At 45.2% G+C, this 26601-nt stretch overlaps 1 protein-coding gene and 1 long non-coding RNA gene across 2 annotated transcripts; both read left to right on the top strand.

Annotated features, from left to right (window-relative positions):
- Positions 1–3836: 3836 nt before the first annotated feature.
- LOC111847308 (uncharacterized) lies at positions 3837–8179 on the top strand. Its single transcript, XM_023818362.2, has 5 exons — positions 3837–3991; positions 4553–4723; positions 6330–6429; positions 6700–6830; positions 7308–8179. Exons 1-5 carry the CDS (start codon positions 3935–3937, stop codon positions 7593–7595), a joined length of 747 nt encoding a protein of 248 aa, XP_023674130.1. The 5' UTR covers positions 3837–3934; the 3' UTR covers positions 7596–8179.
- Positions 8180–16961: 8782 nt separating this feature from the next.
- Positions 16962–21143, top strand: LOC111847333 (uncharacterized). The gene is made up of 4 exons (XR_002839084.2): positions 16962–16988; positions 18013–18326; positions 18478–18560; positions 21007–21143. It is a non-coding gene; the product is annotated as an uncharacterized lncRNA (long non-coding RNA).
- The last annotated feature ends 5458 nt before the right edge of the window (positions 21144–26601 follow it).

Genomic DNA, 26601 nt, shown 5'->3' with positions numbered 1-26601 from the left:
CGTGACGACACGCCTTTGCCCTTATTGGCTGAAGAGTTTAGTTACACGCATGACATTTGTATCCCAGGCAGTTCCGATGCGTAATATGCTATTTCTCCCGAATATCACGTAAAGCAGTGAGAACTGGTTTTCAGCGTTCACGGTTCGACTTCTGATATTCCGATCGATTTCTAGGTCAAACTGGTTTGTTCGACTTAAGAAATTCGAGTTCTAGTGAGTTCGAAAACCGAGGTACCACTGTAAAATGTATTTATTTTATTGCATGGTATTTTTATAATGATAATGCTAAGACAGATAATATAGACATATAGAATATGACTTGTAAAGGCTATTAATAAACGATTTACTTCAATTGCCTTCATAATATCATAAATGCATTGTTTATGATGGGTTTTTAAAGTATATTCTTGCAAGTCCACCTACTCCATCTCAGTTTACAACAAAGGGTGATATACTGTTATAATGTGTTATGATATATTTATGACATGTTATGATACTCACATGACGACAGGCAGCTAAATACCTGTGCTTACCTTTGTTTGATTTGTAGTTCCTGTATGTATGGTTTAGTATTAATATGATACATGTAACCTCACATCGTTAATAGCCATTCATTAACGTCATACACATTTGTTACCATTACACATCTCATTGTAAAAACTTTTTATGAGGTCATTTCCCCTGCCCCTCCTGTCATTGGTCAGATGACAGCGGCCCCTCCCGCCAGCGTGAAAGCAGCAGAGTCCCCCTCCCCAGAGAGCTCCTTAGGCCGACTTCCACCTGCCGTAGTCCAGTTGAGGTGACGTATTACCACAACCAGCTAGAGCCGGTTACAGATTATGGTCAACGACGGTAACTGCAAAGTATGGAAACGTGGCGAATAAAAAACTGATTTAGGCTTGATTTTTAAATCGACAACTTCTAAATAAGTTGGAGAGTTATAAGCCTTGGCTGAAGTCCAGCCTCAGAGAGACGTACACCACTAGTAAGGAAACTAAGGTCTGATTTATCCTTCGTGTGTTTCCTGATATATTAATTATCGGCTCGGTTACAGCGCAATAGGCTAAGCACACCACGCATGCGCAGTCTGTCATAAACGACGTAATGAACATGTATTTACGCAATTAACTGGAGATTAATCAATTCTTAACGATTTTCATTAATTCTTTGCCCCAGTGGAATGTGTCCAGTTAACTATTTAAGGTTGTAATTAGTGCTGTGTAATTTGCATTATGGGTTACTTCCACTATAAATAATTACCCATTTGATTAATGTTTTAATAGTTTTCTTTTTTTTTTTCCCTGGGAAGTGAAATGTATTATAATCCATTTTGTAAATGCGCTTGTACTTTGTGATCCGATGCCCGAAAAAAATCCGTTTTTTTTACAGAAGCACTGTAACGCAATGAAAAATACATTTTAAAAAAAATTGAGGCACTGCCCCTCCAACAAAGTTAAGAAATTTACTATCGAAGGTGTAAAATGCGATTAGCCATGTTAGTCTTCAGCGAATACGTTTGATCTATCACTAAAACTTCTTGTCCCTTTCCAGAGGATAAACTGTCACATGACCATCACTTCGACCACGAGGCTTCAGGATGCTGACCGAACGAGAGGCTGCCTCTCCGGACCAGGGCTATTTCCCCTTAATAAGTAAAATGGTCGCTCAGAACCCCCAACCATTCTTTTCCCGCCGGTAATTTCCATGGAATACCCATCGTGGAGTTTTATTACAGCCCCGCTTTTCACATTTAGACGGAAATATATCTGCCCCGCTTAACACGCGTAAAAAATGCTCGCGAAACGCAAATGAAAAAACAAGGGGAAATTGAAGATTTCATTTGCACGGGCATAGTCATTAGTATTTTTTTCCATCGGGACTTCACGGACAGCAGTAGATTTATACCGAAGTGTCGAAATGCCACTTTGTAACATTTCCGTAGCTGATCTATGAATGCATTAAAAATCCGTGCGGAAAGAAATGTGCATTTTCTATAATCATCAGGGACGTCCACTTCCGTTTAAATCTCTTAATGTCGCTATGTTCTGCATCTGGGGTGACTATCATACTATTTGGTTAAACGTGTAAAAAATGCATTTGATGTAAATCTTATTTTTAATTCAAACAAAAATCCCAGCTCAGAGCGCTGTCACGTTGGGGAAATGATGAGATGAATTAGAGAACCATTCGTGAAATGCTTTTGATTTTCAGATGCAGCTGAACATAATTGCTTTCATTCCCTGACGTCTCGTGGGTTTCATTTCACGTGTCTACTATAATAGAATACCCATTTTTTTCAGCACATTATATCTAAGAACATTTTTTGTGCATGCATCATTAAGATTTACTATTAAATTATTATTCCCGTTTACTAAATAGCAAGGTATAATTACCTCGGTTGAAAAATTAAAGGGCAGACAGTAGATTGACGTTTTCCCATTGTGTTTTATTTATGCTAATATAGGAGAGGTTGTGTCTTCATGCAGTCAATGTAAATGTACAGTTTTGTTTTGAATTAGATTTGTAAGACGTTTCTTTCAGACCTCTTTCGAAAATGTTTTGGTCGTTCATTTTCATTCCAGAAAACGTTATTAAATGAACATATACTTTTAAACTTATACTTGTGATTTTTTTGCATATTAGGCAGTCGTTTAATAGCACTGTTATGCTGTGATGTCTGTACTACAGTTCTCTTCCATTTAAATATGCAGCAATAAGGCATTGTTACTCAGTTTTACGTAAATTTACCGTTAGGGTCATAGTGTTTAACGTCACGGCAAATATTCACACACTTGGATCATGCACAGGTCAATAATTTACTTTAATGTTTGAATCATGCGGGTAAAGAGGCTTGTAAAGAACCAAGGGAGATCACAAAAACCAAACGCATACAGTTTCTCTCCCTGAACTAGGAATAGTGATATTTCAGGTAGCCTACTTAAACGTAATACTCTTGATACAAATAAAACATAATTTGGCATTTTTTCCACCTCTGACAGGAAGCTCGGGACCAAAACCTTAGGTTTTGTACATGCTGGCTTTTGAAATGAGTCTAAAATCGAACACAAAAAGATTGCCGAATTATTTTTTTAATTCATTAAAATACCAAGTTCGCGCAGCAGATGGCGCAATAGACCAGAGAGGACAGTCCTCTGAAAAGTACTAATTTCAAGTCACAAATCACGTAGTAAGTTTGTATTAGTTGCGTTCATTAATTAACAGGGGATTACTGTTTTTAATTGCAATCGAGTACTACCACAACTTTGTAGCAGATATAAAGATGGTGGAACATAATTCTGAAGTTTTACCGGCTTTTCCGATTCTGTTTACTGTATATTACAGTGGAAATATAATAAAATGTCATTCTTTTTTAAATTAAAAAAAATCTAGTCATCTCTGGCCAACAGATTGTAAGCAAAATTATTCTGCTATATAATGTAAGTAAAATTCAATTTGAGTACCCCAAAATATCTACAAAGATAAGCAGTTAACGTTGAACAAATTCGTTTCGTACACAATTTTTTAAACTACCAGTCACAGCGGTAGCCTGCAGTTTGAAATATACACGGTTACTTACCATTATTGTTTGCTTTAAATTTGGAGGAAAAGGGAAAAATCATTTAATTAAATTGAATATCTTTATTGTCATTGCACGTGTGCGACGAAATTGGATACCAACAAACAGCAAGGAATAAAACTATAAAGATATATACATATAAAAAGATATAAAAACATCAATTTAAATCTAAGATGAACTCTGGCGACACCCGAATCGCGCTGCTAGCGTGAGCTGCTCGGCTGGGGGCGTGTCTAGAATCCGGCTCTATGATAGGCTTAAACGCGAAGGCGGGGTCGCGAACCCGGAAGTGCCGGGGTGTCTCTGGTCGAGAAGTACCGATTATAAACTAATATATTTCTGTGCAGTGGGACGGTCATGGCCTGTGGCGGGGGTCTGCTGAGATGGGCTCGAATGGTGAATTTTGGCTTGTCTGTGAGTAAACTCCCCACAGAAAGATAAAATGGCCGTGCGTGGGGTTTATTTCAGCCAAATACCAAACAGCAGCTTGCTGTAGATTATACTCAGTAAAGGGTATTTATGTTTCTTGCGGAGTGGTAATGAAAAACGCATGAGGATTTTATTGTATAATTGTGCCTAAATCCCTTTCGCAGTTAGCTTTGAGAGCTTATTAAAATTGCTTGATTATCTTGAGTTTTTGTTAAGCTGTCGATTGGTCTTGTAGACGTGTTGGAAGTGTTCTAAGTCAAAATCGCGCGAATTATTTTATTCCATTGTATTAAGATTTTTGTCTCTAATGCAGCTAGATAAGTGCTGAAACTAGGTCATATAAAATTACAGTTTGACGTTAACGCTTCAAAAAGTGCTCGAGACGCCAGCGGGCTGAAGTGAGTAACTTGAAAGCTTACCTTGCGCAAGTGGGGTAGATCCGCCGCCACGTTACGCCAAGTAATTTTAAATCGATGTTGCAACTGATCTTGTGTCTGACACATCCTACGTGAAATGATGATATTTGTAAAACCTCTGTTTGATTAGGCCAGGCTGTTACAGCTAGATAAGCGCCAGCGAACCTGCGCTGTGACTGCCGGTATAAACTGGAAAGGCCTGTCCAGCAAACCCCCAGAAAGCATCAGCAGGTATCCCATTCCCTACAAGAAGGACCTACCTTACGACATCGTCGAGCTGATGGAGGAGGTGGAGACAAAGGTAGCAAATTGCCGCCTTTCAAGTAGTGGTTCTCAAAGTGCCAAAAATACCTTACAAAAATGTTACTTTTGTAGTAAAGTAGTATTTCTGTGTATCCCGGCAGTTTGTGTTGTCCTGATTCATTTTCATATTCACAGTTAAGGTCAAGGGGAAATCTATGCCGGATTTCTATGCTGGCTCTGTTGCATATCAGTAGTCTGTGATTATTTCTCCATCTGTCTGTTTAATGTGCGGGTGGCGCAGTGATGCAGTGGGTAATGCAGTGGGTAATGCAGTAGCCAGGGACTGACACCCGTATCTTATAATATGGCACCGTACTGTATAATACGGGACGCAGCAGTTTATTTTCCAATGCGGGGCGATCCTGTATTATAAGGGACAGGAGGTGACCCCCTCCGTAGACTCTGACCTCCAGGGCCGTGGGTATGAAATCCAGCCCCCCCAGCCCCCCCCCCCCTCTCTCTCTGTGGAGTTTGCATGTTCTCCCTTTGTTCACTAGAGTTTGTCCAAATACCTCTGTGTGCTGCTGGTGATAGATGCCACCCGCACCCGCTTTATTAGCTGATTACTGATTAAAAGAGCTCTATTATGCTCATTTTCACTGTTCATAATTTTATTTTGGGGATCAGTGTTCCAGAAACCTCTTGTAGGAGCCATATTTGTATGTCACATGGGTGTGGTGGAGGGTAAATTACTTGTTCACAGATGTTCGCTAATGTGGTGTAGGTGAGCAGGGACTCGAAACTTGTCTGTTAACAGTGTTATATGTGTTAATTTGGTGTACTTACTCATTCACGTAAACACATGCGGGCACTGGTCTTAGTGCGACTGGTGCACATTTTTGTGTATTGTAATTGGAGGACAACTGAAAAGTTAGTTTTAATAAATCAAGTGAACACTATTAATGAGTAAGTTTCCTCCATACAGGAAAACACACAGCAAGCAAACTCTCCCTGCATCAATGGCACTGCTATAGGAGTAGCATTTGGTATACCTCTATTCACTCTGTCTATAACTCTGTCTGAAATGCTCTGTTAGAGCTTTAAGCCCCACCCCCACTGAGGCCAGTGTGCTCTGATTGGTCAGTTAGCCTGATTGGTCAGCTTGCTCTACACATTCTACTCCTGTCTTGCAGTCTGCAGACAGATCCTTGCAGGTAGGCGGCCAATAAGGATTATGTTATGAGGTGACCTCACCATGTCACGGAAGTAAGGGCCGGAATTCCAACAAGGTGTTTTAGGCATATTAGAGAAGGATGGTTTCTGTGGTGAGAGTTACTCTTTGGCGTGGACTTAGGGCCTTAAGACTTTGCAGACCGTTTACATGCACATAAAGCTATATAACACACTAAAGGAAAGGAAGAAAACAGGAAAGCATCATAGGGCCCCGTTAAAAGGTGGATCGGATGAAGTGTAATACACATAGGTCCAGTGACTTAACAAGTAGTGTTGTGCTGACGATGCCAAAGGTTGTGGGTTCGAGTCCTAGAGGGTAGGGATAAACCCCAACCATTCCCTCTGCTGTAAGTCGCTTTGGATAAAAGCATCAGGTAAAATGTAATTTGTGAAAATGTAATAATACAATTTTGACTTTATTCCTCTTCCAGGGAGGTTTCCTGCCCAATGTTTTCAAGGTGCTGGCACACCGGCCCTCGGAGTTCCGCGCTTTCTTTGCTTATTACAACGCACTGATGAACAAAGACACAGGTGGGATGTCTTCCTTGTGTTTTGGGAACTGTTTTGTTTTATAATACGCCCCTCCCATCCCATATATGCCTGTACTGCCACTTATAGAGAAGGAACTTCAGTTCCTGGATGTTTAAAGCCAACCTGCAAATGTGTTAATAATTCTAACGTAAATTAAAATATCAAGGCTTGTTGGCCTTGTGCCCTGTGATGGACTGGCATCCGGTTTCCATCCTGTCTGGTTTTTTTTTGTGTCTTGTCATCGCATGACCTTTCGCACCCCCTTGCCAGGCCGGCTGACGAAGGCGGACCGGGAGCTGATCGTGGTGGCCAGCAGCATTCACAACCGCTGCCTGTATTGTGTGGTTTCCCACAGTGCACTGCACCGCATCTACTCCAAGAACCCCACCCTGGCTGACCAGGTGACTCCCTGCGCCTTTAAGTCAGGCAGGGGTGCAGTGATGGCACATGTGACCGGCACATGTGACCAGCTCAGTGCACAGAAAGGCCAGGATCTCCCTGGGTCTCAGTGTCCCTCTTTAGTTCTAGTGTCTCCCATTCAGTCCGGATTTTACTTATGTGCTTCTTACTCTCTAGGGAGGCAGTAAGAGTAAAAGCTGAGTATGTAGGGGTGCTGAACGGTAGAAGTGTCACCCAGCCTTTGTCCCTTTTTCATTCCTTGTCTCCACAATGACACCTTTGCGATCGTTCCGACCCTCTAGCCCAGAGGTTTGCAAGCACATCTCACTAATACCTAAAGGAGGATGCCCGCCCCCACAGCTGGAGAAGTCTTACGTATTCGTTGAAAGTCCCCCCAGTCCTTGTGACTACAGGCTGTTCTGATGTGGGGGGAAGGGGGGCTGTTTTTGAGGTTGTAGCCAATCGTCTCCCACCGGCAGGTGATCGTGAACTACGAGACGGCGGAGCTTGACCCCCGCCAGCACGCCATGCTGGACTTTGCCCTGGCCGTGTGCCGCTCCGACACCATCACCGACGAGGACTTCCAGCGGCTGGAGGCCCACGGCTTCGACCGCGAAGACGCCTGGGACATCGGCGCCATCGCCGCCTTCTTCGCCATGTCCAACCGGCTGGCTCACGTCACCGGCATGCGGCCCAACGCCGAGTTCTATGGCATGGGCCGGACGCCGCGGGACAAGGCCCAGAGCGGCCAGGAGGACTCCGCGTAGCTAGCAGTGCCGTATGCGGATTCACACCACGCTGGGGGACTTTGGGTTCGGTCCCGATCCAGTTTACATGTAAACTCCGCGCGATGGCCTTGATTTGAATGTAGATCCGACTTGCTTGAAATTAGCAATGATCCGGCTTGGTGCCGAGTTTTTCCCAGCCAAGGATGACCTGAGAGTATGAAGATACTTGCTGGCCTTAGAATTTACTGTAGAAAGTGTTTGTGTCTCCATAATACTGTAGATTACTTTAAGATTGTAATATGTAACATACAGTATGTAATATATCAGAAATGCTAATTTTTAATGACAAAGTATATGGAAATTTAGTAATTTTGTACACTTTGAAGTTAAACGTCACCGTGATGCTATAATTTTATTCTGGTGAGATTAAAAGTGAAGTATCTGAGTGTGATTTGAGTAAAAGTTACAGTTTGTCCTCTTTAATTCTGTAAGATGACTGATATTCTCTCACACTCCTTTCTTTTCTTTTTTTTGTCTAAGGAGACGCTATGCACTATTTATATGTAAAGTAACACCAGTTTTGTTAATTTAAATATATTGTTAAATAAATATGATCTTTGCAAGTTTCTTTTTTTTTTGTATCTGTAAATCATTTTCACGCTGACTTTTCTGTGGCAATGAACATTTCAGCATTTCAGACAAAATACCGAAAATAAATCTTCCCCCTGGGAAATCCGTGTAGATCTCTGAAGATCCAGCCTCATCCTTGAAGCTGGACTCGGCTCCCTGAGACATATGCGTACTTCACCGTACTTGTGCTCTCATGTACCCGTTTTACATCATCTTCCATTGCCGAAGGCCAGTTCCAATACTGATAACAGAGGTACAGAGGAAGGTAAATGTTCCCAGGTGTCGTTCTTGCCCCCCCCCGAATATCAATCGGTTACACAGGCTGCGGCCCCACCAAACGAGACCTATCCCATGATGCATTGCCTCCCAAGTTTGTTCTTGGGGGGCGAATTAGCAAGACCAGTCTTGCCAAGACCACAAGTATGATCTTTGTATTCTTACTATTGAGAAACACTGATTCTGTAAGAATGGAGTAGTCTCTCCCTAGATGTGACACACACACATTTCCTCTAACGTCATGGGAAATTTAAGGGGAAAACCAGCCGGGTTATAACACAGCGCCTCCATTATCCTACTGCTCCAGTTTCTCTGGGTTTTTCTCACTGCAGATTTTGTTGTTTGTTTTTAATGAAAATGTTCTATTAAGGGTGCTACTGGGTATGTTCCTCCGATCCGATTTAGAACTTTACAATGTGAACATAGTTCCATTTTTGGAACTTCCCAGGTTACACAATATGCAAAAAAAAAAAAGTGTTTTTAAGCATATAAATAGTCAGGTTCCATAATTAGATTCGATAATGCTGAAATTGGAATTTCCAGGGGACATTGCAGTAATGCTTCTCTGACTACAATAAATAATAGAAAAAAATATGGTCGCTTGCATTTTGCTGTCAGAATAGAGCTCATTAATGGTGACCAGTTCATTTCTCTTTGGGACAAAAGTATTGCCTTATTCATGCAGTGAATTGGATGCAGTCCTTTTCCGTAACAGACCGGTCACATGACTGACTGGTCGTTCAATAGACAGGTTATCTGACACCATGTCAGATAAACAGCAGACATATGAGGCTTCTGCAGCTGAACTAACCTAAGGAAAGACGCAGTTAGATTGGCAGACACACTGCCGGATGGTTACATTTTATATCATTTTGGAAACGGGTGACATTTTAATGCAGTATTGTAATTGTGAAAAACCTTTGTCATACAGCTTCCTAATTACTTGAAATAATCATTAAGATAACTGCAGCCCTGATCATTAAACATAACTGTAACATTAATTTCAGCTTGGGCTCATCTGCTGAAAGCCATTGAATGAATCTGAATAATCGTGGTGATGTTACACTGACATTGAGAGTAACGGTCATACTGCTAACTTTACTCTTATTATTTTTAATTCTGAGTAATGACCGTTTCTCACTTCTGAGTTTATAAACCCCTTCAGTAAGTTTGCCTGTCAGAAATTGGTTGTGTTCACAGAGAAACACAGTAGTAATACCCTCAAAGTAACTGTAGTCCTTACAAAAAAGGACTTTAAATGGGTTTGTTTGTTGTCTAAAGTGCCTTGGATATGTACGGCCTGCCAGAGAGGGTGGATAATCATCACAGAAGCATAGAGGTGACCTTTATCACTGATGGGGCAAAGCAGCTAGACTGGGCCAGTCGTAATGATATCAGGTCCAGTGGAACCTGCCCCCATTGGCTGATTTGTCCCTAGGCAGATTTAGGGAGGGCTTGAGGTGGGGGGGGGGCAGCCCTTATCCTGGAGTGCTGGCATCCAGCAGGTTTTCCATCATCCCTCATCTCTGATGAATCACTCCTGGTCTCAGACAGATAGTAACTCATCAGGTAGGATGGGAAATCCGGCAGTTCGGGATCAGGGTTGCATACATGGGAATTTTTGTTGCCAGATCATTGCCAAGTGCAAACTGGCAATTACATACTCAGGGCAATTTAGAGAGATCAGTCGGCAAGAATATGCATGCACAGTGTTTCTCACAGAAGACATAATAACAACAAGAATAATCAACAATGGAATAAGCAATTATAGTTCGGAATCTCTTGGTAACATTAATCAGATAATTTGTTCATTTGTGAGTTACACCACTAGAGGGCTGCACACCCTTACATTTGCCACACTGTGTAACGTCTGTGTAACGTCTGTGTCTGTGTGTGTCTGTGTGTGTGTCCCTGTCATTGTGACATTAAAGGACAACTTCCACTCAAATTATCATGTGTTTGTATAATAACCATTTTATCTAAACTTTTATATACACCATCTAGTATAGGATTTCCACATTTCACTTATTTAGATAAACCTGTCACCTGCAGATATGACGCATGTTGTTTTATTATCTACCAGTCAGCTGAATCCAGAGGGGTTTACAAGTGTTCATCCACTCACAATGAGCCTGGAGTCCATCACAGGGTACGGGGCCGGGGCTTGGGTACACCCTGGACAGGATGCCAGTCCATTACAGGGCACAGGGCTGGGGTACACCCTGGATGGGATGCCAGTCCATCACGGGGCACGGGGCTGGGGTACACCCTGGATTGGATGCCAGTCCATCACAGGGCACGGGGCCGGGGTACACCCTGGATTAGATGCCAGTCCATCACAGGGCACGGGGCCGGGGTACACCCTGGACGGGATGCCAGTCCATCACAGGGCACGGGGCCGGGGTACACCCTGGACGGGATGCCAGTCCATCTCAGGGCACGGGGCCGGGGTACACCCTGGACGGGATGCCAGTCCGTCTCAGGGCACGGGGCCGGGGTACACCCTGGACGGGATGCCAGTCCGTCTCAGGGCACGGGGCCGGGGTACACCCTGGACGGGATGCCAGTCCGTCTCAGGGCACGGGGCCGGGGTACACCCTGGACGGGATGCCAGTCCGTCTCAGGGCACGGGGCCGGGGTACACCCTGGACGGGATGCCAGTCCGTCTCAGGGCACGGGGCCGGGGTACACCCTGGACGGGATGCCAGTCCGTCTCAGGGCACGGGGCCGGGGTACACCCTGGACGGGATGCCAGTCCGTCTCAGGGCACGGGGCCGGGGTACACCCTGGACGGGATGCCAGTCCGTCTCAGGGCACGGGGCCGGGGTACACCCTGGACGGGATGCCAGTCCGTCTCAGGGCACGGGGCCGGGGTACACCCTGGACGGGATGCCAGTCCGTCTCAGGGCACGGGGCCGGGGTACACCCTGGACGGGATGCCAGTCCGTCTCAGGGCACGGGGCCGGGGTACACCCTGGACGGGATGCCAGTCCGTCACAGGGCACGGGGCCGGGGTACACCCTGGACGGGATGCCAGTCCGTCACAGGGCACGGGGCCGGGGTACACCCTGGACGGGATGCCAGTCCATAACAGGGCACGGGGCCGGGGTACACCCTGGACGGGATGCCAGTCCATCACAGGGCACGGGGCCGGGGTACACCCTGGACGGGATGCCAGTCCATCAGAGGGCACGGGGCCGGGGTACACCCTGGACGGGATGCCAGTCCATCACAGGGCACGGGGCCGGGGTACACCCTGGACGGGATGCCAGTCCATAACAGGGCACGGGGCCGGGGTACACCCTGGACGGGATGCCAGTCCATCACAGGGCACGGGGCCGGGGTACACCCTGGACGGGATGCCAGTCCATCACAGGGCACGGGGCCGGGGTACACCCTGGACGGGATGCCAGTCCATCACAGGGCACGGGGCCGGGGTACACCCTGGACGGGATGCCAGTCCATAACAGGGCACGGGGCCGGGGTACACCCTGGACGGGATGCCAGTCCATCACAGGGCACGGGGCCGGGGTACACCCTGGACGGGATGCCAGTCCATCACAGGGCACGGGGCCGGGGTACACCCTGGACGGGATGCCAGTCCATCACAGGGCACGGGGCCGGGGTACACCCTGGACGGGATGCCAGTCCATAACAGGGCACGGGGCCGGGGTACACCCTGGACGGGATGCCAGTCCATCACAGGGCACAGGCCGGGGTACACCCTGGACGGGATGCCAGTCCATAACAGGGCACGGGGCCGGGGTACACCCTGGACGGGATGCCAGTCCATCACAGGGCACGGGCCGGGGTACACCCTGGACGGGATGCCAGTCCATAACAGGGCACGGGCTGGGGTACACCCTGGACGGGATGCCAGTCCATAACAGGGCACGGGCTGGGGTACACCCTGGACGGGATGCCAGTCCATCACAGGGCACAGGCTGGGGTACACCCTGGACGGGATGCCAGTCCATCACAGGGCACAGGCCGGGGTACACCCTGGACGGGATGCCAGTCCATCACAGGGCACAGGCCGGGGTACACCCTGGACGGGATGCCAGTCCATCACAGGGCACAGGCCGGGGTACACCCTGGACGGGATGCCAGTCCATAACAGGGCACGGGGCCGGGGTACACCCTGGACGGGATGCCAGTCCATCACAGGGCACAGGCCGGGGTACACCCTGGACGGGATGCCAGTCCATAACAGGGCACGGGGCCGGGGTACACCCTGGACGGGATGCCAGTCCATCACAGGGCACAGGCCGGGGTACACCCTGGACGGGATGCCAGTCCATAACAGGGCACAGGCTGGGGTACACCCTGGACGGGATGCCAGTCCATAACAGGGCACAGGCCGGGGTACACCCTGGACGGGATGCCAGTCCATCACAGGGCACAGGCTGGGGTACACCCTGGATGGGATGCCAGTCCATCACAGGGCACAGGCCGGGGTACACCCTGGACGGGATGCCAGTCCATCACAGGGCACAGGGCTGGGGTACACCCTGGACGGGATGCCAGTCCATCACAGGGCACAGGCTGGGGTACACCCTGGATGGGATGCCAGTCCATCACAGGGCACGGGGCTGGGGTACACCCTGGACGGGATGCCAGACCTGTTATTTTCCCAAGTGCCCTGAAATTTTTGGCCTGTAGGAGCAAACAAACGTGAAGCTGCACACAGAGAGTGTCGGGCTTCATGTCAGCACTTACAGTTATATACATGGAGCCTTTCATTGTTTTCTAGCTGTTTACTGAGACGGGACTGAATATGTTCAAAATGCAGCTGCTACGGCACTGACTCCCCCAGGAACCGAGGTCAGTGCTGCATGCCGTGACCCCCGAGCCCCCAGCCCTATTACTCATCTTCCTCAATGGCATCATCCTCGTCACCCTCACCCTAACCCGCGCCTTAAACGCCTTGGGACACATGAGAGACCCAGGCCATGTTGGATTTTCTCTGAGCGTCTTTCCCAGACTGGAAAGTAAAGAAAACAAAACCTCAAACGTCGCGGAATCAAACCCTGGGCCTCCTGTTAGGGTTACGTAATAACGTACGCTGGGAGAACTGTTATGACTTACAGACATTAGAGGTGTTTGTTAGGGACATTAGACAAAGTGATCTTTGCTGGAATCTCAGAAAGCCTTCTGTCGAGAGGATAATGACGAATCAAGGCAGGTTTACTAACACAAAGCTTCACACTTTCCATTGTGTAGCTGGCTTTTACTCCACAGCTTTTTGGGCTGAAGGTTGAGGCCTGAGAGGTCAAGTGGAGGATAAATGTTCTCCCTGAAAGTCCATTAACCCTTCGGCCCCTGATCTGATGACCATCTCATGACCCTCCTCAAAGCCATTTGCAACACTTTCCTCAATTGCTTTGGTTCAGATAGCAAACATACTTGACAAATCATGTTAACCTTGGATGGAGTTGTTCTCGTTATTTGTAACCCTTGTGTCACCGCTGAGCGTAGGGTCGGTGGCCTTCTGGAGATTAACGTTGCTTTTGCTACCTAAAATGCAGTTGCAGTGTTAGAGTTCAAGATCAACCTTGAATTCTTCCAGTAAAACAAATAGAAAAACATGTTTTTACGTCACCTTGAAAATCCGCAGGTAAAAAGGCAAGAGTTTAACAGGAGTTTCCAGACTTTTATTTTGAAGCCAACTTTTATTTTTAATGTGGAGTGTGGGGGAAAAAACTGGAGAATATAGATTTTTAAGTTTGTGGCGGTTCTGGAGAAAGCAGTGAGATGAAAAATGAATCAACAAAGTATCATTTTGTACCAGGTGCTGTTTATATTGCAGTATATGTTCTCCTTAGAAGTTTAAGGTAACCCTAAACCCCTGGACAGGTGTTCTTGTTCAACACACCTTGTGGACACTGCAGTACAGATTCTGAGTAATTTTTGTGATCAATCAGCAAGTTGCATAAAAGCACTTGCAATTTTCTTCTGGAGTCTGACGCACTTTCTTATCATCTAACCTGTCTCTTATTTCCTCTTTCTGTTCTTGTGATGAATTACGAGCAGCTACTACATGTTTACCCCAGGGTCTTATGTCACACTAAAACGTCTGCCAATGATTTTTGACAGAGGCCATAAATTCTGTGATCGTCTCATTATCCCCGGGTTCGTGTCAGTCAAGAGTGCAATAAGCCAGTGATAAATTATGCATGCTATGCACTACAGGCTCAGTGGTGTCTTCAAACTCAATTAGCAGTTGTCGTGCTGAAGGAAGTACTCAGTTAATTAGACAAAGGGGAACGATGATGCAGAATAGGAAATGAGATGCTTTAGTACCTGGAACAATAGCAGCAGAGGAATTTAATGAATGCCTTCATGCAGTGAGGCACCTTGACTTTTTTTAGTAACGTTAAATGTTGCGTCACGAGTGACATCAAAACCTCTCACACACAGGTACCTTGCCTGTTGAACTTGACCTGCTGAACTGAGAAGATGAGAAGAGAGAGTCAGATTGTAAGGTGGAAGCACTGGATTCTACCTTCAGTTTGGGTTAAAGAAATGTCCATCGGCCCATCGTCCATACTACTAATACAGTGCATGGTTGCAGTGAGCTTACAGTCTATTGCAGGAAGGAGAGGGTACGAGGCAAGGATCACTTTTTTTGGGATGCCAATGGGTAAAGATGCTCGAATGTAGTAGAAACATAGTTGGTTCTGTACATATACAAATTAACACTTTATTTGAGGGGACAGGAATAATGTAGTAGTACATGCTTACTTAATACATTGATTAACCAGTAACTGTGTTTGTTAAGTACTGATCCCATGTTCATTCATCATTAATCAATTATGTACAACCGAGGGTATTGGAGGGTTATGAAGACCCTGGCAGATTCAGGGGGGCCTGCACTTTACGGGGGCCCTTGAACACATAAAATGATATGCAAAATTAGGCAGGAAGACCCTAGGGGGCATTTTGCCAGGGGGGCCTGGATTTGTAGGTACCCCCCTGTTGGACACCCGTACCACACACAGTGGTCAAAACACTGCAGGTTTGCCTGAGTTTACAGTTAGAGTTCAGTGTCTGTGTCCTTATTCAGTGAGGTGCTTTTGGCAGCCCTGGAGGTCTGAAATAGAAATGTGCAAACATTCATAGCCCTTATAGCCCTTCAGAAAAAGGGGTCTTAGAACATTCAGATTAATCTCAAGGCTGACAGTGAGAAGGGGATTTGAGGTTCAAGAATGAGGTTTTGTTGGTAGCTAAGATCTGGATACCAGGAATAATACGGAACTACATTTCTATATAAAAAATCTGGGTATTAGGCTAGAAGCCTTAGGCTAGACCGGCACTGCTGGGATTTTTAAAGGTACTTTGTTGCCTTTTTAAGAGACTATTGGAAAGTCTCATCCATCTCCTGTGTCACAGAATGCCAAATATAAAGTAACAGTGTTATGTGAATTATGTTTTAATAAAAAGGATTCCCTGAATGACCATATGACGTCATTGTGTAATCATCAAGTAATCATACAACGTTTTTTTCACTCAATTTTTTTTATCATACTATATACATAAACTGTAATGACCGCTTTCATACAATCTCAGTTTAGGGTTAGTATCCTAGTCATTTCTTACTGATTATAGAAACACAGAGCATATAAAACACGTCTTACCGAGTAATTACTTTGATTCGTGTATCGTGTAATTTTTGCAAATATTGGTTCCGTACATATACAAATACACACACCGCCCTCTTGTGGGTATGCTTGATTTTAACAGCTATTTTCTTCTGCACGTCGCGTGCAATCGGCAGGCTGCTGTCCCCGGTGACCGGTTGCTTGCGCGCGCCCATAGTGTACCCTTATACTGAAAAGATCCGATACAATGGTCCTGTCCCCTTTCCTGTCATAAGAGGATTGTCTGCATTTCATTTTGCTCTAAGCCTCTTTTACATATTAAATATTCCTTTGGAGAATTAAGTCAAATGCATTATAAATTGTAGCATGCACTGTCTCTGAGTACATTTTTTATTTAGAAAATTGATGTTATCATAGAAACTCTGCTATAATACTGATTAGGCTAGCAAAAAGGTATAACGTTATGAAATATAAAAGGAAAATAAATTTTCACTGTTGCTGACGTTAAAAGCATCATTCAGTGCATTTTTAATGCATGGTCTGTCAAAAAGCGTCACATTAAAATATTACTCCTTTCTGGCCGTATCCATTAGCTGCCCTAATTGAAGAGAATAATGGCACTGAAAAAATACAACAGCAATATTCACATTTACAAAGAAATCCATATTTACTACAAAAAACAAGCCTTTTTCATGGCTAATAAAACCGCAAATTAAATTTCTCACCTCGGAAGAACAGACTAAAGAGTGAAAAAGTAAAAATCTTTTTAGAAATCCAGAGCGAGCCTTTTTTGGGTTGATTTCTGGCACAGCCTTCAGATAAGGTATGCCGCTGCTTATGGGAGACGGATGGATAATGTATTTGTTTATATTTAATCGGAGACAGCGGTTAGGGGATATGGGATTTGTGTCACGGTTTTGACGTTGTAAGTACTTAGCGTGAAAAGCTTGCGGATTTCCCCTGTAGTGTTGGGATGCCCTTCTCTGTGTTCGGTCAACCTAGCCCGTCTTGGTTAACCGGTATTGCATTTCAGTCACACGGGCAAATAAACATCTCTGTGGTCTCGCTTGTCCAACTGAGCAGCAGTCCGTAACGTCCGTTATGATTTATTCAGCCGGGATTAGTCAAAGACAGCCGGACGAGCTCAGCGCAACAGCTTAATGCGTTCACCCGTGAATGTAACGTCCGAGAGGACCACAGCAAACTGGGACAGGCCTCCAGCGAGCAGTGACTCTGTGCTGACATAGTGGTGGATGTCAGTGACATCTTCATCTTCAAAAAGCCTCTGCCAGCATCTACTGTCCACAATTTTAACCATATTTGTCTGTCTTATGTCCACGACTCAATATGTCTAAACGTTTTTGTATATAGCCGCAGTCAAAAGTTTGGACACAGCAAGCCGCCTGCAAAGCAGAGTGATAGTGTCGCATCACATGACCTGGCCACCTGACCAAAACTCAGTAGAGATGGTTTTTGACCAGAGAGTGAAGGAAAAGCGGCCAATGAGAGCTCAGCATATATGTGGGAGCTCCTTCAGGACAGCTGGAGAAGCATCCCAGGAGGCCACCTCATGGAACTGGTGTAGAGGAGACAGTAGAGGGGGCCGAAGGGTCAGCCAGTCCCTGGAGCAGTTAAGGGCCTTACTCAAGGGTCCAGTGGTGGGATCACTCTGGGTATTGAACTAACAACCTTCTGAGTCCCAACCCACAGAACTGCCCCCCCCCCCCAAAAAAAAAGAAATATTTATGCTTTTTTGGGACATTGTATAATTCCATACATGTTATTTTATAGCTTTGAGGTCTTTATAATTATACTAAAATGTAGATAATAATGCAAATAGATGTTTCTATGGGTATAGGTGTGTCCAAACTTTTGAGTGGTTATGTGGTTATATTCTGTTTATTACTATTCCTTGCACTCCAAACAACAAGATCAAAATTTCGTCTTAGCATGTGACCCAAGGATCGTAAAGCTGAAGATGACAATAAAGATACTTTGACTACGACTTGACGAGGGAACCGTCACTCTGCGTCAATCGGGCGTCAACCGGGCGTCATTAAGGACCACAATTTACTCAGGCTACACTTCGAGGGAGACAAAAGCCTGAGACAACAACGGAAATGAGCCTTTAACGTTTATGACTCACCAAAGTAATCACACGAGCATGCACCTTTCATTTTTGGAAAATGAAGGCGCTGCTCCAAACGTTTACTCAAAGAAGGCAGAGAAGATAAAGTGAAGAACTGCGGGAGATTTATAACAGGTGTTATTTTTAAACAATCTAATATTAATTATCTAGCCACCATTTATAAGCGTCTCTATAAACCAACCGGTCAGTTTGTCTTACAGAAGCAGAAAGAAGGCCTGTATACTGGGCTAATTAATGGTGGCAGCTCTGTTTTTTTATTCAACAGAGGAAGAGAAGAGAAATGAGGTGTTGGAGCTGATTTAGAGCTTGTGCTGTCGACTAAATGAGTACATGGAACACCGGAGATTGGTAAGCCCAGCACTGAGGTCGCTTTTGGCCAAGGAGTGGGGGTGTCTGGGGGAGGGGTGGTAGCCAATAGCGGAGCCAGAAATCATAGCCAGGGTGGGCCAGTCCCTTAGCAATTCATCTGGCGACAAAATCACGCTACAGACTCAAGTACGTATTTTTTTGCCAGTTTTTAAATGACACGTGGCACTACTAAGGCCAAATGAACAGAGAGAAAGAAAAATCTATTTGCCTGTCAACAGCACATCTCCCCCGACTGATCTGTTCACACACACACACACACACACACATACCTGTCAGACACAATCGTTTTATCGTTTCGTATCGCTCACCGTGTACTGGATGGGGCCTGAGCTCGGGCAGGAGGTGCTAGCACGTTAGCATAGCAGCGGAGCTGAAGTAGGCCATGGCCAACCAACGGCAGTGACACACAGTGAGAATGAAAAGAAGCCTGAAAAGAAAGACGTACAGGAGGGTCGGCGGAATGGCAAAACAGGAAGTGAGAGAATGTATGGAAAATTGGGACAGATAAGGAACGACCAGCCGAGACAGTTAACGTGGCTTTTTTCACTGTCCCCTCATTTTAGGACCTTGTGCCGTATGCATTAGCGATGATAATGCATTAGGCAAACCCAAATGCTTACAGCACATCCTGGGTTGTTCCATGACGTTCCATCATGCAGAGAAGCATCTCCCATAATGACCAGCATGCTCTGGCGCCTGGGAAAGCTGGCCAGTAAAATGACCTGCCGAAGATCATAATTTGGCACTTGTGCCGTCTCGTACCCCACAATATGTACTGGTGCAGACCCAGGGAATGTAGACAAGATAGGAGAGACTCCTGCACCCACCATAGTACGTATATGGTAAAGGGCTACTCACCCACCATAGTACGTATATGGTAAAGGGCTACTCACCCACCATAGTATGTATATGGTAAAGGGCTACTCACGTTTCCAACAGCGACTAGGAAAGGAACTCAGACTTGTAGTAATGAAGGATTGCAGTAAATGTCTTTATTGAATAATAATAGCACTATCAAGAGTTAAACGTGCAAAAAGTACTACATTAGCACGTTACCTTTTTAAAAATGAATACCTGAAAGTTAAGATGACAATATAATATGTATGAGCTAGTATGTAATTATAATATGAGCTGAACATTGTGTAAGAAGCTGGAAATTGCAGCTTTCTGCAGGAAATCCAATGTTTTTTGAGAGTGGTGTCAGATCCATGATAGTAGCAGTTCAGTGTTTTCCATCGTCAGTCTGTTGTGGGTTTGCGTCCCGCCGCAGCGCCTTGCTTGTGGAGCTTCCATGTTCTTCATGTGTGACTGCACATGACTAGCCTGTGCTTGTACATGTGTGATCATTGGACCACGTTTCCACAGATCCAGTGGGATCAGCTACAGGTAACAGCTACCCCAAGTGGGAAAACAGCCACTAAAGTTTCATGTAAAAAAGAGACAGGGACGCTCCCTAACGTCAAGGTACCGAGCAGTGACATCATCAGTGACATCATCACTTCCCTGAAAAGGCAGAATTACACACCCCTCTCATTGTCTTTTTTGTCAAAGTTTACTACATTGTTTAAATGCACGAATAATGAGAGAACTTTATTTCTTTTTGTAAGGCGGATGCCTGTCGCTGAATCCACACCCAGCTTGTCCAAAGCGCAATTCTTATCTGTGAAACCATAACCGAACACAGCCAGCCTATGACTTACCGACTAGCCGTAACGGGGATGTAAGATTTGGATTAGGTCGTCTCCTCAGAGGTTCAGGAGCTGGCCAGCTCTCCCTCATCTAAAAGCCCTTCTTTGCCGTGTATCTGAACGATCCCAAATAACTGTGGGACTTCAGAGCGGCTTGAACAAGTCGTGTGTCAGTTTTTGTGTTCAGAGCTAATCTCTATTGTATTTAACATATGCAGCAAATTAAAGTACATAAAAAAATTTCAAACATACTTTCAACACAGTGATGCATCACTAGCTAACTCACTATCTGCCTAAAACTGTTAATTTTGCTGGTTATTCAGGGAGAATTTTATCAATAATATCCTGGAAGTGCCGCCCCAGAAAGCCCAGTCTAAATGTAGCCGACTAACATTGTAATCAGAATCTGAACCAGAATCAGAACTCACTTTATTGCCAGTATGTGCAAACACACCAGAATTGTTTGTGGCCCAGGACCAAACATAATTACAAGACATACAGGGGAACACCTCACAGAACAGTATGTAAACAAAAAAGCGATACAATTAAGAGAGTACAGATCAACAGAAGACATTAAGTTAAACATGAGAACTAGTGCAAGAACCATTTTAGAGTGATTTGAGAGGATACTGCAGGTGGAAGACACATCCTACCGATGCGCTGCGATGCATCATCAGTGATGGTTCCTGGGTCCATAGGCTGTTTCGGGTCTCATGACATCATGCACCCTCACCCAGGTGAGTCCTGATGGCTGTCCTTCTGAGCAGCTCACTCACGCTCAGCAGGGTGTAGACAGAGAGGCCGGCGACGCTTCTGCAGACGACTTCCACTGGAGGGCAGTGTGCTCACCACCCCTGTCTCCGAGAATCGTCCAGAAGCCCCTGGTACTTGGCCAGCTTCCTCTCAAAAGCTGAATGTGCCGGAGCTCTGCTGGCCAGGTGTCCATCAAAGGGAGCCTTCGTTCCATTGTATTCTCCCTTCTCATCCAACCTCCCTGCTGCCTCATGCCTGCCATCCTTCTGCTTCTTTCCCCGTCCATTGCTGCTCTCACCTTCCTGGACAAGCCGCCGCGTCTCCTCGCCCTGGATCTTGTTGTGTTGACGTGTTGAAAAGCTGCCCAATCCTGATCTTCCCATTGCCACCTGCCCCAACCCCAGCCTTGTTCCTCAGCCTCGCTTCTGCCATCTGCAGCTCCCTAACCCTGACCCACTCCATTTCCTGCCGGTCCGGATCTCAGCGCCTGCGAGACAGTTTGCTGTCCTTGGAGTCCCTGTACTCCAGTGATTCTCTAGGACGGGAGACCTTCAACTCTTCCGTGACACTGCTCAAAGGAAGCTGCAAAAGGTAACATGAATGCGAGATGTCAGACAAGAGTGGAATATTCCCTGGCACCCGGGTGACGACATGATAGCAAAATAATATCAGACATGTTTGTATATTTGTAAAAATCCAAACAAAATATCCATGTTGTTCCTGGTGCGTTATGAACGATACAACCATCAGGCTAGTTGAGAGAATTCATGCCAGCTCTCCTGTCTAGTAACCAGCTCCTCAGTACCAGAGATGAACGAAAAAAAATCTCATTCTCAGTCCCAGTGGTCCGTATCAATAATGGCAAAAACACGTATTTTTATTCATTTCCCTGTGTGCAGACTGGGACTGGGGCCAGATGACTGTACCTGATGGAAAAGGTGTCACCGTATAGCAAGTGTGGCTATCTGTGTGTGACAGAACGTGACACGGTGCCCGGAGGGACAGTGCATGGCACGGCCGCCTTGCAGTGACGAACTACCGCTCAGTGACACTGCATCTTCTTGCTAAACCTCATGTTTATGCATCTTAAAGGACAATATCACCATCTGGTCTGGTCTGTAAGGCTGTGACATAGGGACAGCTTTGTAACGAACAACTAAGGCACATTTCAGCCATCCTTAATTTTGCAGTGAAATAGTGACATTCATTTATTTTGTTGTTTGAATCAGACTAAAATATTTTACTATTAGTATTTTACGAAACAGTTACTTTTCTGGGTTATTAAAGAAACCTGTGTAAACCTGATCGCAATGTTAAGAGTCTCCGAAGAATAATTCAGTGGCGTACATTTTTAATTCGGGTTCGATTATTCCTTATGAATAGTAAGAATGAGTGAGTTTGTCCAGATGCCTTAATATTCAGCGTATATTTTTTTCCAGTGAATCCAAAGGGTCGTTTTAAAACAGCAGAAGAGCGAGAGGCAGCATGGGGGCTAATTAAAGTGTCTGTTCACATTATCAAGGGAGCCTGGCGTGAAAATCCGTCTTAAATTAACACACTGATGTTAATAGTGAGGTTCCATAACTCATATTGAGGAATGTCTTCATAAATGCCATCCCACTGTGTTTTCATAGTTTATGTTTTTAGTAAGCATTTTAATGTTAAAATATATAAATCCATCATATTTTAGTATCTTGAAGTTGTCAGCTTATGCTTCACACCACTCCCTTGTCAAAATGTATTAATTCTGTATTATTTTTCCTAACAGCATTCCAGAGAGCCGGCAGTGTTTCTGAGAGTGATATCTCTCACTGCAGCTTTTAGATTTATGACCATCTCTTAGAAACTGGTTCTCTGGGACCCCCAGACAGCCCATGTTTTGTTCCGGGTAAGGAGCTAGGAGGGAACAAAAACGAGTAATGTCTGGCGGTTCCCAAGGACCGCTTGAGAAATCCTGCCCTAGGACGTGCTGATCTTGGGTAGTCTAACGCGGGAAACTAAATGAGGCAGCCATACTGTACTGGAGCCAGTGCTTCTCAGGTTAACAATAAACTATTTTAACTGGTTAGCCCTGAAGCCATCTTTTGTAAATGAAGATGCACATGTTATCGCTCAGGTTAAGGCCTTGGTTCGGCCCATATGACCCAATATCAGATGGTGAAGTCAGGGGCGACCCACAGAGAGGCTTGTAGCAGAGGAGGATTAGTGAAACTGAACTTAACAGACGAGGAATCAAAAAGGGACCATGAGGGGTAAAGATAAATAGGACTGTAAAACCAGAAGTAAAAAAAACGCTACACTAAGCAGCGGGAAAGGCTGAGGGAAGCGGTGCAAGCAACGGCTGCATGATCGGGTGACACGTAGTAAACAAACGCGGCGAGTGACAAAAGCACAGGGCAGGGGGGGGGCACACGTGTACACTGATAATGAGAAACAGGTGTGGATGATTAGCGATCGAGCCAACACTATCCACTAAACACTAGGAGATACCGGGAACTAGGTGAAGTGTTGTAACAACAAAAGTAGGTATGAGTGGGGAAAACCACAAACAAAGGCAGACAGAAGAACCAATACAGAAATACGTATAAGCACAAGCACGTCTTAACGCTGGGGAAACTAATAGCTGAAATAGATGAGCAGCACAGATGAGGGCCCAGCCATAGTGGAACACACTTGGCCCATTCACCCGCACAGTGGCCCAGGGAGCTAAACCTACAGAAACACAGTGAAAAGAACAGGATGACCAGTGACACCTGCGGGCCAAATGGGGAAGTGACCGACAAGGCAGGGATGGACCGTGACACCCACCGTGTTCAGAATGAGTGCAATTAGTGTCCATTAGTGCATTTCTAGCTACTCTAAATGACTTAAAAATGCTTACAAACCACAGAAGTGCTGCCAGATTTGAAGGCATGACTGTGCCTCTAGATTCGCAGTGGTTGGTGCAACAAGTGATTCTTACCTTTGACACCACATTTTCAGCGAGTAAACAGAGGACTTTTTAAACCTGGGAATCGATGGGAGACTGAACACAACAGCCGTGGTGATGTGAGTCCGTCTCTTTTCTCAGTCCTTAATGAATATTTGACGGATCAGTATCAGAGCCCCAACAACACAATGCATTCCAAAGACAGAGGCAATCAAGCCCAGAAAAAGCATTCAGCTGATGCTGTGTGTTTGTGGTAGATGTTTCGTTAGATAGGTTGGTAGTGGGTGGCTTAGCTTAAGCAGGGTGGAACGTTACAAAGGGCTTCAAATTGAAGGCAAAACATTCATCATTCGTTTTTTTCTTGCAGTTATACATTTTAGTAAGTTAGGTGTAAAATCAGGAGATCTGTCCCACTCCGATTCATTTACATATATATAACTCAAATACAAGATGGTATTAAACAAATGTGTGTGTGTTTCTCTCAGTGCCTGTTTCCTTGGTGAGGGGGAGGTGAACAAAGAGGCGCCTCTTTCTCCAAATAAGGTAAAAGGAGAACGGAGAGTGGAATGTTGATGTCAGTGGGGTTTATATCACTGATTTGAGATCGTGAGACATGAGCTCTGAGTCCGACACCACTGACAAGAACACTGAAAATAAGAGCGATTGTTCTCTGCACTGCTGACAGCTGCAATGCTGTGGAGGAACCTTAAGTGACTCTGATGTTCCATAGATACACAAATTCAGCATGGTAGCCCATCTCAGGTCCCCTGCCAATTAAGCGATGATGTCACATTTATTATCACTTTGGATTTTTATGTTTGATTGCTTTTTCCCCTTGAATTGGCTTATTTCATTTTATTATTATTTTTTGCGTGATTCTATTACTGCTATTTCAGCCAATAATACTGAATAGCTGAAAATAGAAAACAGATGGGGACCAGATGTATCCCACAATGCAATGAAAACCTGTCATTTTGACATTGTGGGGACCATTTTTCAGGTCCCCACAAAGATCTGTGACTGCAATCAAAAAACTTAAAATGTACTTATGCTTAAGGTTAGGGAAAGGGTTAAGGTCATCATGTTGTGTTTAGAGTGTTATCCATAGAAATGAATGAAGAGTCAGCAAAAAGATATGATTACAATCCTGTGTGTGTGTGTGTCTGTGTGTGCACGTGTGTGTGCATTTCTTTGCATTGTGCTACGGCCTGCTTTAATTTAGGTACTTTTCTTGAAAAATTAATCAGTAGTTTAAATCTCGTGCCCTTGTGACAGATGAGCGGCCATCATTAAGTGTGAGACCTAATGTATTTTTCACTAATCATGCGGCTAACTCACTTTTACTCACCATTATCAGTAACTGATCCGTCTGTGTCGGAACACACTGACATCGCCCCGCGGCGTCGCAGGAATTATTCAGCGTGACGCACGGCTAAAGGCACATAGGGACGCATCCAGTCCAGTTCAGTGGATTGTCACAGATGTCCTTGTATCAGGCAGGAGCGGCCTTCACAGGCGTTTGCTGCTATTCCAAAAACGTGAACAAGAAAGACCAGCTCAAAATAACGATGCTGTGTCCTTGAGCCAAACATGCTACCTAAAATGGTACAGAAGATAACCTGCTGTACCATTAGGTTAAAGAGCTATGTATGTGAGATGCTGGGGATCGGATCTCCTCTGGGGGCCCGAACCGATCCTGCCTGCTTAAGATTTCCCGGGCACAGCGGTAAATTTTCTAGATTGGGCCGTGATCCCTGTGTGAGCCGGGAAAAGCAGCGGCCAAATATTGCTGGCGAGTGTTTGCCGCGAGGGACACCATTTAAGGAGCTCGGCCAGAAGGGCCTATCCAGGCGTGGAACAAAAGCTTCCAACACACTTATCAGGGCGGCACGTGCTTCCAGATGCTGGCACTCAGAAGGACTTTACTGCTCCAAATGGCAGGCGCTCCTGTAAGTGATGTGCACTCTAATTTATTTAAAAGAAGAAAGTACACATTAGGTGTAAAGAAATCAGACGTAGCGACACTGAGGAGAACATTAAAATGTTTATATTTCAGTGATGAATGAAAGGGAAGAGGAGATACAGACATCTGCTCAAAGGAGTGCGGTGTGCTTGGGTAATTAATTCAGCTGAGACAGGTAGTATTTGTGCTGGTGTTTTGCAAATGTTCCTTTAGAATGGGACAAAATAGCAGGAGAGATCAGATTATGGGCTCTGAATCCCAAATTAACTGTAAACTGCCCACAAGGCAGATACATTTGTCTACTATCAACACTTTCTCTAACATCTTTTCAGCAGAGAACTGCACCCAGGCTTAGCTGATGGACAGGATGCCGTTAATAGTAAGAATTTACTATTCAATAATTGACATAATTAGTAATATAGCATTTGGCGAATCAGTTCATAAACTGAGTGATGTTTTAGTTACGTGAAACTTCTAGAAATTTCTGGAAGCAGATTTGGTATAGGAAGCTAGCATAGGAAAGCCCTTAATTACCGCATGAAGGCGGCTTTGGTAAACACTGGTCCATGCACACTTACTGCAAGCTAAATTATTGATGATGCCGGCCAGTGGTCATGTGACCCAGACACGCTATGTGATGCATTCTGTGATTATATAAAAGTTAAATAATTTATAATTGCAGGCATG

This window comes from Paramormyrops kingsleyae, chromosome 12 (genome assembly GCF_048594095.1).
Source record: "Paramormyrops kingsleyae isolate MSU_618 chromosome 12, PKINGS_0.4, whole genome shotgun sequence".
Classification (NCBI taxonomy): Eukaryota; Metazoa; Chordata; class Actinopteri; order Osteoglossiformes; family Mormyridae; genus Paramormyrops; species Paramormyrops kingsleyae.
The sequence above is the reverse complement of the archived record's forward strand: the minus strand, read 5'-3'. Positions and strand labels throughout refer to the sequence as shown.